The sequence below is a fragment of the Hydra viridissima genome, unplaced genomic scaffold, assembly GCF_058129835.1.
Source record: "Hydra viridissima isolate aposymbiotic clone 2 unplaced genomic scaffold, HvirCarnegie_v1 scaffold_11, whole genome shotgun sequence".
In the NCBI taxonomy this organism is placed as follows: Eukaryota; Metazoa; Cnidaria; class Hydrozoa; order Anthoathecata; family Hydridae; genus Hydra; species Hydra viridissima.
This window is the reverse complement of record NW_028324310.1, coordinates 3,815,969-3,828,638: the sequence shown is the minus strand read 5'-3', so window position 1 is coordinate 3,828,638 and position 12,670 is coordinate 3,815,969. Positions and strand designations below refer to the sequence as shown.

The 12,670-nt window shown below is 26.8% G+C and overlaps 1 protein-coding gene across 11 annotated transcripts in view; it reads right to left on the bottom strand.

Annotated features, from left to right (window-relative positions):
- Positions 1 to 3,023: 3,023 nt before the first annotated feature.
- The window catches only part of LOC149881768 (uncharacterized), a 45,744-nt gene continuing 36,097 nt past the window's right edge, over positions 3,024 to 12,670 (bottom strand). For 6 of the 11 annotated variants that reach the window (XM_090065949.1, XM_090065950.1, XM_090065951.1 and 3 more), the window contains 3 exons: positions 11,879 to 11,911; positions 4,883 to 5,362; positions 3,024 to 3,676 (listed from right to left, as the gene is read on the bottom strand). In XM_090065949.1, coding sequence (XP_089922075.1) covers positions 3,450 to 3,676; positions 4,883 to 5,362; positions 11,879 to 11,911 — 740 coding nt within the window. In that variant the 3' untranslated portion in view covers positions 3,024 to 3,449. Of the gene's footprint in view, positions 3,677 to 4,882; positions 5,363 to 10,566; positions 10,654 to 11,878; positions 11,912 to 12,670 lie in introns of those variants that run through there. The other 5 variants (XM_090065956.1, XM_090065957.1, XM_090065955.1 and 2 more) reach the window with 4 other exon arrangements.

Genomic DNA, 12,670 nt, shown 5'->3' with positions numbered 1-12,670 from the left:
TTACGCCCAATCTCCTCTCGTCGAATATTTAAAAAGCCCAGTCGTTTACAACAGAGAAAGGGTTCAGTTTGGTGACACTTCCTATTGCGGTCACTTGTGCCTCTACGTCTTGAAAAAATTTGATGAAGGAAATGAATTTCAAAACGTCGTCAACACGCTTTGGTAAATTGTGAAATTCATGATAAATGATTTTTTTAAAATCGAGAGCATATAAAAATGACTGACAAATTTGGAAGAGCGGAATTGGGAAGGTATTTTTATAATCCTTATTCAAGTACTCTATCAAGCGAACTTTACATTAGAACAGATGGAAATAGCACCATCACCTCAGATCATGATTTCAACTCTCAAAAAAAAAAAAAGAAATCATTATTTAAGATGACGAATATTAGAGATTTGTAAAATGTAACGGATGAAAGTGTCAAGATTGTAAAATCAGTGTTACTTGATTTATTATTAAATAGTTTACTGTAAGATTTATATTTAATGTTAAAGCAATTCAAGCTAGGCTTTTTATAAAGTTGATGTTAGGTTGTTAGGCTTAAACTGAAATATGATTTACATTATATTATTCTTTTGTTATCATTAAAAAGAAGTTGTATGTAACACTTTCAAAATGTAGTAGGCTTAAAGCAGTCTTAAAGTGAAATAACAAATTTGTAGTGAAAATTGTTGGGGTTAGACTTACATCTCTTCTAGAATATGCATGAGATAATTAGTTAAATTGTGTGCAAAAGTATTTAAATGCATAAAAAATTTATACCAATTTTAAAGTCTAACTGTTAATTCATACTTCAAGCACTTCTTTGTTTCTTTTTTGCCAGATTCAATTTATTTATTCTTCTTAGTAGGTGATAGACGAATACATAATATCTAAAAAACTTAAATTTTCCACAATGTTTCAGCTTATTATAATAATAATAATAATAATAATAATAATAATAATAATAATAATAATAATAATAATAATAATAATAATAATAATAATAATAATAATAAAAATAATAATAATAATAATAATAATAATAATAATAATAATAATAATAATAATAATAATAATAGTAATAAAAATAATAATAATAATAATAATAATAATAGTAATAATAATAATAATAATAATAATAATAATAATAATAATAATAATAATAATAATAATAATAATAATAATAATAATAATAATAATAATAAAAATAATAATAATAATAATAATAATAATAATAATAATAATAATAATAATAATAATAGTAATAAAAATAATAATAATAATAATAATAATAATAGTAATAATAATAATAATAATAGTAATAATAATAATAATAATAATAATAATAATAATAATAATAATAATAATAACAATAATAATAATAATAATAATAATAATAATAAAAATAATAATAATAATAATAATAATAATAATAATAATAATAATAATAATAATAATAATAGTAATAAAAATAATAATAATAATAATAATAATAATAATAATAATAATAATAATAATAATAATAATAATAATAATAATAGTAATAATAATAATAATAATAATAATAATAATAATAATAGTAATAATAATAATAATAATAATAATAATAATAATAATGATAACAATTATAATGATAGAAAAATGAATAAAAAACCATATTCAAAATAAGAAGAGACTAGAAAGCGTGTGTATAAACTTGTTTGACCATAAAGACGGAGTTTCTCAACTATAGGCAGCTAAAAAAAGTTCAACACCACTCAGCAACACATTAGTAAAACATTAAAAAAAAAAGAAAAAAATTAAACCAAGAAAAAAAAGATATTTCCAAAACATTCTGACCAGCAAAGAGCAGTTTCTAGAACTAAATGCAGTCAACTGTGTCACAAATTTAAAAATCGTAAACCAATCACTGATGATGAGTCTTTTCACGTTAAATCACTCCAGTATAAATAGAAACAATATATTTTGTACTAGCAATTTAAAATATACTCCATCTACAGCTAAATACCAAACAAAAAATAGTTTTTCTATGGATTGCTTTTTCTGAAAATGGCATTTCTCAGGCCTATTTTGCGCTAATGGTCTGGCTGTAAATCAAAAAATCTACTTAAACACATGCATTAAGAAGAGACTTATTCCATTAATCGATAAGTATCATTCAGATGGTGCATATATATTCTGACCCGATTTGGCATCATCTTACTAATCAAAAACAGTTATCACATACCTAAACAAGAAAAAAGTGCGTTCAGTTGAGAAAGCGGAGAACCCTGCAAACTTGCCAGAATGCCATCCTATCAAATTTTTTTGAAGGATTTTGAAAGGCCTTGTCTACAAGAATAATTGATACAAGATACAAGAATAATTGATATGCAGAAAATCTTAGAAAATTACGCTTCAGGATCAAGTATTGCTTTAATAAAGTTGATATTGAGCTCATACAGAGTTTAGCTCAGTCTATACTAGGCCTAGTTGATAGTCAGAAGGAATGGTTTAATTGAAAGTAACTGATTATATAGATAAAAAATAGAATATAATTACTTCCTAAAACATTTTTATCCTTAAATATATATAATATATTATTTATTTAATATATCTTTTATTATTTAATATATTATTTTTTATTTATATTATCTTTTATTATTTAATATATCTTTAAAAGAGATATGTGTCGTTATATCCAGTCTCGTTTTTCAGTTATTATGTTAAAAAAACTTTACTCAAAGACAATTATCCAAAAATTATATGCAAAAAATATAACTTTATTTTGTTTTAGGGAAAATTGCTATATCATAACGATTTAATTCTATTTACATTAGTTAACGTTTATTTAAGCGACATTCCTTTCATGTACCGTCAAACCGATTTTACGTGTGAATGCTGCAAGGAACATTTTGAAGAATACTTTGTTCCGGTAACATTTCTTTCGGAATAATGTTCCGTCAAATGTCGCCCGTGTGAACATGGTATTAGGCGCAACATCTTTTTATGAGATTAAGGGGTATGTACTCATTTGATATTTAAGAGAGTGGACAGCGTGTCTTGCAAATATAATGACCTATTCAAATTTAAAATAATCTTAGATATCATAAAATAACAAATGCTGTGCATTTAAATAAATAAACTAATGGACTGAAAACAAAATACTCTTTACTGAATAAAAACATGTAGAAAAAAATATATAAAAGATGGGGGTGCGAGACTCGTGATCCATGGTTAAACACCTCTGTACATAAATACTTAAAAAATGATTTCACATAAAATGTAAAAAAAACTAATTGAATAAAAAAATTTCTTTTATTTCAGCTCAAAAGATAAAAAAAAAAAAAAAAAAAAAAAAAAAAAAAAAATTTAAAATTTGTATTCAAATGCTTTCCGTGCAAAAAAATCAAGAAACGTAGATCTTTTGGGCAAACTCTTTTCTCTCACATTTTTCTGACTGCACGCTAAAACGATTAGAAGATCTCTATAACAAAACGCACAACGCAGTTTTTTTCTTAACTTTGAACTTCAGCTGCATAGTCATTTCAGATATTTCATTTACGTGACTACTGTTACAATCAGATCGAAATTTATCACCCAGCATTGACAACATTCCTACCAACGAAGATCTTGTAGCATTTTTCATCAAAATTTCACAGAGATTCTTTACGTACCACGAACCTTCTGTAGGCTTTGAGTTGAGGAGATTTCCTGTTAAGCAACATATTCGAATACAACATAACCGGAAAGTTTGTTCAAAAGATCTAAGATATCTATCATTCATATTATGAAAGCTATCTATCATCCTAAGACAAGAGTTAGTTAATGGGAAAGCGTTTTTTACATTTTATTCTGATTGTTTCACGATTATTGAGAACAATCTAATCAAACTCATTTCAGAAATTTCACAAAGATCGACATTTGTTTTTTAAAAAAGTTTCTTTCAGTTTATTCGACGAATTCGAATTCTATTTCTAAATCAGTTCTAAAGCACTTTCCTTACTATAACACAGCGGGATTTGTCATCTTAGAGCGTAAATTAGTAGACCAAAAAAATCTTTAAAGAAAAGAAAAAGTAAATATCAAAATATAGGTTTTAAGGGTCAAAATTGATATTTATCAGTTATCCAATACCCAATACATGAACTTATAGGTTAAATTTTCGATGCAAGATTATGGAAAGGAAAGGGGAGAGAAGGAAAAGAGATTTTAAAAATGAAATTCAAATTGATTTTACATCTACTTTAAACATTTGTGCATATTTAAAAATTCATTGTCTCCTAAATGTTTTACAACTTTTTAACTTATTTTTTTTTAAATCCAAATAAGTTAAAACAACATCTTTTTAAATATTAAATCTTTTTTCTGGCCACATGAGCATAAATGGGCAGATGAGTTTGATTGGATTGTTCTCAATAATTGTGAAACAAACAAAATAAAAAGTAAAAAAAAACCCTTTTCTTTTATGTGCGAGCTATAACAACTGAAGATCATGCAACAGATTTTTCACTGGTTTGTATTTAAAAATGGATAAAACAGAAAAGATGACGTTTGACAAACCAGGAACGGTAAATGAAAAAAATACATAACACCATATTACATTGTTTCTTAGACAAATAACAAAATATTGATTTTATTGTGAAAACTTTGTGATTGTTGTTTTTAAAAGTAAATTAATTTAACTATACATTTTAATAAGTAATTTAGATTATAGTTCTGTTAATTGACAGACAAATTTTTGCCCTTAAATGCAGTATATGTGGCCATGTTTGTAGTAGGCCATGGGTAGCATTACAAAACAATGCAGTATTTAAATCAAAAGCTAAACCTAGTAATGTATTGCAAAATGAAGGAAATCTGTATTATCTATTTAAAAAAGAATGTGTAAACGCACACACACATATACAAGATTGTTACCTCGGGCAACTGAGAAAAAAATGTCTTTGTCATTCCAAACGTGTTGTTTAAGCATATATGGCTTATTAATATCATGTTGGTTAGTATTTGATTGATTTGATACTGTTTCCCAAGCTTGAATAAAAAAAAGCTTGGGTTTATTCTGCAAACGGGACAAACTAGTGACTTTTGCTGCCATGCTGTCTGTCTGCAGTACACTTCTATTGCTTTCTGCGGAACTTTCATAATTGCGACAAAGAACACAGACAACAAAGCAGTCGTAATTTTTATATTTAAAACCTATTTTTTCAATTATTTTTAAGATTTCTTCAGTATTTTTATTACTTTTAACTATAACTTGAAATCTCAGGTAGGAAAACGTTTTTCTTAGTAACTCCTTGTCTTTTCGGTTTGTTAAATTTAATTTATCGCTGTCTGTAACAAATATAAGACAAATTCCTGAGCATTTTTTTTCCATTGAGTAGAAATTGCTGCTGTTGGCTGAAAAAAAAAATTCAATCAAACAACATAAATAACAAATAAGAAAAAGACATCAGAAATTAAAACCAAAAAGATGGAGGTTTATTTTCTTTAGAAAAAGGATTCCGCCAAAATATTAAAAAAAACTGAATTTTTATGGTGTTAAATTGGTAGTAAGTGATGCCGAAGTCATGGTATTCAGTTGAGCCAAAATCGTACTACGAAGTTGACTGAAATAAGGTAAGATTTTTTATTTGATTTCAAACCACAAAATTTACTAAAACGCAAACTTCACCCTAAGTTCGTACTCCAAATTTAACTGATATGAATTTTGAGCTTAAACCTCACAAACATCACAAGTACAATTTCTATTGTTCATCTACTAAATTTTATATTCAAACTTCTTAGCTTAGCTTCTTCTTTTTTTTAATCCATAAAAAGAACTTTTTTTTGTACGCAATAAAATTTCATTAGTAAAATTGTGAACTTCGGCTTCAATTTTTTATTATAATAGTATAATTAGAATTTTTGATTAGCATCTAATTTTACTGAAAAAATTTAGGATTAAGACCTGAATTTAATTGAATACGAATTCTAACCTAAAATTCTTATAACGAAACCGAAGCCTAACTTTGACTTCAGCATTCAACAAAAGTCGTCTAATAAACTAAAATAAACGATCAATCACTCTCTAATAAAAGAGAATATGGATACAAGAGTCAAGAATTTGTAAGCCATATATTCTTTGCCATACATATCAAAATACCATGAATGGACCCAAAAAGCTCAACTTGGTATCCAAGATAAACTTTATGGTAAAGGGAGATATAGCCTCAAGTAAATGTAGACCTAGTAAAAAATTATATCATCATATCTTGTGCTGAACCTGTCCATAACTCTCAAAACACATGTTCTGTTTGATTACCAGAATTCCTGTTTGATAAACACTGGTGGTAATGGGATAGGATTGGACTCAGAGCAGAATATTTTAAATTATGCAATAATTTGAAGTTATTGAATGTATTTTTATATTGATCGGTTTTAAGAAATTTCCTGCTAAAAGTGATCTTTAGAGAGTTTTAATTTTTTTTGATAAAATGTTTTGTAAAAATGTAAGAAAGTTTCGAATATTTTCTGATTTTTTAAATAGTTATTTTTCAAAGGTTCATAAAATATTGTTTTTTATAGAAGTTGTTAACAAAAGTCGAAGCAGCAAAGAAATGTGAAGCTAAGGACACTGTAGTTTACCTTAGTCGAGATAAACCAAAGAAGTCAAAGCTGGAGTCTAGTGTGTCAACCGATGAAAGTAACTGTGTTTCTAATCCTGTTGCTAAGAAACCAAAGTTACAACAAACCCTCATTAGCTAGACATTTCTGACAAAATATCCCTTCTGACAACTAGAAACAACTTCGTCTAGACTTAGAAATTACTAAGTTTCTTGTTCAGTGCCTTTTTCTCTAGTGGAGTCCTCAGGCTTCAAGGAATTCATGAATTTCTTGGAACCTATAATGAGTATGAAGTCACCGACAACCTTTTCTCAATTAATAAACTAATAGAAAATAATTTCAGTTTCATTGCATGGCTGTGCTAAACTAGTAGGATTTGTATATCATGTTAATACATTCCACATTGGCCATATTTTGTAACTAAAATTTTAACTACATAGTTAGGAATGACAGCTAAATCTTATGTTCAATGTCTTTTTATGAACTATTTGCTTCAATTTTTTCAGATTACACATTTCTGCTTCATAGTTTATATGAACTGTAATTAAAACTAGGTCACACCGATAAAACCTCAGATAAAAACTCAGCTTCTACATTACCTCATTTTTTTCAGAGTTTTGATCCTATCAGAACTTTTTAGCACTTTTTAAATTTTTTTCTGAAATTAACATCAAGGCTTTGAGTAAGAGTGACCTGGTATGATGTCAGGTCCTTTAAGATACCTATTATGCATTAGGATTATAGGAATTAGTAGATATTAAGTAGAAAATTATATTAAAGACATTTCAGAAACTTTCAGAATTTCGAACAGATATTAAAACTTCTTTTAAAAATCTTAAATTTTACTAAAACCTTTAAATTAAAATTGTTAAATATGAGAACGTTATATTTTGAGATTATATATTCTAAATTTAAATCTAACTTGATCAAACTAATTTGTTTCTAAACTAAGTAAGATAATTTAGCCTAAGCTGATTGCTTAACATAACAACAAAATTTTTGATTGGTTAATGAAGCCTATGCTCTCCTTGTGAAATTCATAAATTTTATTCAAACTAAATTATTAAACCTATTATATTTTCTAGGTACAAATTGGCTATTTTATATGAAAATGTGAAAACTGAAGTTGACAAGATATTTAAATCGGATCTGCCTTCTTGTGATGGAGTAGCTTTCAGTACGGACACTTAGAGATCGTGTAGTCACCACCCTTACCAGGCCCTCACGTTCCATTTAGTTGATTCGCAATTCCAGCTAAAAAAGTTTCTTGTTGTACATTATTTCTGGGAAGGCACACAGCTAACAACATTGGAAACTTACTTGACAGGTTTATTTACCATTAATACTGTATTATTTTTATTACTAATTTTTTTATACATCTGTTAACTATTATAGTTTTTTATATTTTATGTTATAAATGAGAATTTAATATTTTGTAGGCTTTAAGCATTTTTTTTTTTTTTTTATTTTTATTTTTTAGGTTTTTATTAGAATTTCTTGTAAGTTTAAGAAACACTTAGGAAAAATATATGAAACCATTCTTTAAACCGCATTGTTTCAACTTACCCTTCCCAGACCTTACCTACGACACTGGGAATGAATGTTTAAGTTGCTTAAGTAAATTAAACAGTAAGTAGTGTTTTTTATGCTAAAATGTTAATTTTTTTTCAAACATATTTCAAGGAAGGAATGAAATAATTTGTAATTTAATAAAATAAACAAATATGCATTGAAATACCACATAGTAATAGTGACCGATAATGGCAGCTACAACTACAACCAAACAAACGCTTATGCATTATAAAAACTAAAGATAAATAATAAAAGATTAATCAATAGCATGCTATTATATATTTATAAAATATATAATTTTTAATATATTTATTTTAAATATGAATCGCTAACCGCAGAATAGCAACAAGTCCACAAATCCTAATTTTACAGGAAAGACAAAAAACTGTTTCGACCCTTTATTTTTAAACTTTGGGTTTTCAATTTTTTCCTAGTTATTCAACAGTTAGTAGGGGTTCGAAAGATATATATATAATTTTTTAAATATATTTTGTTATGAGTGTAGGACACATTTTCAAACATGGACATGATCCCTTTTTGCAGTAAACGAGGTTTAAAAATAAAAAATAAACTACTAAAATCTTAAAAAGTGATTTATTTAGGCTGCACTAATTAAATAATGCTATTTTATTGTTTTATTATCATAATAAAATGCACACTACAACTTAAGAACGTTATTTATTCAGTTGGTTGATCTTCTTGAATGGGCACAGTAGTTACAGGCCATAACGTTATTTCATTCCAAAATCGGAGCTTTTCAACCGGAATATAAACCAAAGTTTTCTTTATATCTACAATTTTTAAGTGGTTGATGGATAATACAGCTGAATAAGCTTTATTAGTTGGTAGTTCAAAGTCTCCTATAGTGTTTCGTAAGCGAAAAATGTCACTTATCAATCCAGCAATATGCATACTGCATTCAATCTCCGCAGGTTCATCAGAAGAAACTGACATCTCACGATATTTTGAGATTGAAAATGTTATTTTGTTAGATTTTAGTACCTTTTTTCCATAAGAGTCATTGCTTAAGCATGTTCTCTTGTAAAACTTGGGCCACCAGGCACCGTAGTCAATAAAATCTTCAAATGACATTTTTTTCACATTAAACTTTCTAGGAATGTTTGAAGAACTGTTAATCAGATTAATTACTTCATCAGTTTCATAATATCTCTCTACTTTTTTTAGTTTTCTCCTTATAATTCCAAAATCACGGTCATTAGGCATAAAAGAATGTCCCCTAACAGGAAACACCAAATTTATTTTATCAAATCTCTTAATTTCACAAAGAGCCATCATAAGTCTAACAAGGGTGTGTTTCTTGTTTTGACCAGCACAGTTGTCACCAAAAAGGTGTAAAGTTTTAACTTCATCTGAAATTTTGTTTTTTACATACCACATAAGCATAGAGCATACTTCGTTTGAACATTTACCTCCTTCGCCTTCATGATAAATAAAAACAGACATTTTTCGACATTTTTTATATCTTTCGGAATTAACAACTCCTTTCTTTCTTCTCTTTAAAGAATTGTCATCTTCATCTGAATAACTCATTATTAACAAAGAAATTTGTAAGTCACAAGCAAAATGTTATTATTTTATGTTACTAATGTTTACCGCAGAAAAGGAACAAGTCCCGGACGTGTTTCCTTCCTGCGGTAAACGCAAAATTCAAACTGGTGCCATGCCTATAAAAATTATAGCAGGTTTATCCCTTTTAGCAGTAAATAGTGTGTCTACCTTTTCAAAACTGATTTATGGTAAAAAGTCATTTTTGAATTTTTTGGACTTGTTTCCTTTCTGCAGTTAGCAGTTCATATATTAAAAATTATATATTTTATACTAGCAATGTAAAATCTACTCCATCTATAGGTAAATATCAAACAAAAAAGTTTCAATAAAAATTTTTTTCTCTTGATTGCTTTTTCTGAAAATGGCATTTCTCAGCCCTATTTTGTGCCTAGTGGACTGGCTGTAAATCAAAAAATCTACTTAAACAAATGCATTAAGAAGAGACTTATTTCATTCTTTGATAAGTATCACTCAGATAGTGCATATGTATTCTACTTTTTTATGTTTTGTAGAAAGATTTTTTGTTTTTTAATATAGTCTGTTGTACTTGCACAAAAAAAGCATACAACATTTATGTCAAACTTGATGATGAAACAAGCATCAAACAATAATATTTGTAATGTAGTGATATTCTAATAACTACTATTAACTGCTAAAAATCATAAAAAAATAACTAACAGATAAAATATAGTAATTAAAATAGTTAGATAGTTAATGGTAATAAAAATAATGTTAATAAAATAACAAATTAGCTAATAATAAAATAGGCTGAAATTTTTTATATGTATATAAAGTTTTGTCAAAAAAATATAAGTTACTCAGATATTTTTGATGCAAAAAGTTGGAATAGCACCTACTTGATGCTGGAAAGACTTGTAGAACAAAAAACTGAACAGATCAGCTTGGTGTAGGTGTTAAAGAACTTGAAACCTTGATATTCTATTCTTAAAAAGTAATAAAAATGTTTTAAAAATGATAAAAAAAATTCTTTAATTTTTTATAATATGCAGTTGTTGTTCTGAAAAGATGTAGTTAAGGGTTTAACATCTCATATAGGGTTAACAAACTGATCATCATGATAATCAGTGGGTTTGATTTGGCATGCAATCACTATATATAATTTTTTTCATGTGTCAGAAATTCAAAAATTGTAAACCAATCATTGATGATGAGTCTTATTTCATGTTAATTCATTCCAGTATCAATCGAAAAGATATATTTTATACTAGCAATAAAAAATCTACTAAAAAATTATAATAATAGCATACCTGAATCCAAACACCATGAAAACCAAAAACTTTACAATTTCATTTTAAAAAAATTGTCTTTTTAAAAATACAAAACAATTTCAGCTTAAAAAATTAAAAAAGACCTTTGTTAATTCAAATAAAAGTTACTGAAAATTGTTTTTGAAGTCTTAAATCTCAAACGAAGAAAAGATTTGTATATGATTAAATGTCATTCTGTTGTCTTTCAGCTATAGTTTTATAGCCTCTAATAAACATTTGTACCGTTTTATGTAATGCAAGAGGCTAATTAAAAAACTACTATGTCTTCTTTAATTAAAACTCAGATTCGAAATGAACAATTTATGACTCTATTGCAGCGCTGTTATACATATTCTGCATATTATATAAAATATATTTTTATTATTAGTAAAGTACTTTTATTAAATTAGTAGCAAAAACTTTATTAGTAGCAAAGTTTCTTGGGTTTCTTAGAAAGAGTCGAGTGATTTATTGACAGTTCATAGCAGAGAAAGACAGTTGTTAAAAAAACCTAAAAGTTTGCCAAGATGTGCTTTAACCCTTTTTTCAATTCTAAATCATCAAACCTAAATACAACATGACACTAAGATTGAGTAGCAACTATTACTAAAAAATACATACCCAGAATGCATTGGCCTCCAATTTAAGTAATCAGATCTCAAAAACTGATTAGAGCTAAATGCTGCAACTTTAATAGCTTACTATATTATGTTCTTTAAGGGCTACCAAATTATGAGATTCATTGTAACATTTCATTTTCGCACTGGTTTACTGATGTAAATTAAAACATTTTCATTTTCGCGAGGTTTTATCGATGTATATTGCAACATATTCATTTTCATGTGGAACGTTTAAAAGTTATCAAAAAGATTAAAAAACTTTGAAAATAAGCTGACATTACCTGTATGACGTTTGTTATCAATTTCTTGGACAGCTGAAAAAAAATAAAAAAATGAAAAACAAAAATCAACAGTTTTCTAAAAAAAAAACTAATGAATAGTATAGTAAGTATGGATATATTAAGTATATACTAAAATATATCAAAGAATGGGTAATTCTTTAGATAAGAGTTTTTCAATTTTTTAACTTTTACCATAGTCATAAGAAATAGATAGTCTGGTCACTTGGGCCGTAATATCTTGATTTTTCTAATAATCATACAAAACACTTGAAATTTGTCGGACGACCAGGAACTGAGTGCACAAAAAATGGAAACGCACAAAGAACTCTATGGTGAATTTGATAAAGAAGCATTATTTTTTTCTTTGGAGAATGATATTCTTTTTGAAGACAAAAATTTTGTTAAAGATTTAGATGCTTTGCTGTTGGAGTTATCTAGTGAACAAAATGATAGCACATTTTCATGCACAATTTGTTCTAAGAAGTGCTTATCTCAAAGAGGACTTACAAGGTATACAAATTCAAAGCATCAAAGTATTCCTTTAGATTTAACGATACAAAGACCTAAACCACCTATTCTTCTTGATGAATTTAAAAATCTGCTTGATAAAAGCATTACTACTTTAATCAAGGACGAATGCTATATTGATTTGTATAGAGATGAGTTAAGGATTAATCATGCAATGATTTTAGATACTTCACAACAAACTCTATCTCTATTAGAGACAGTAATAGCTGGTTTTAAAGATGATGGTGATGCTGAAAGATTTTATCCTAAATTTTACAAAACCGT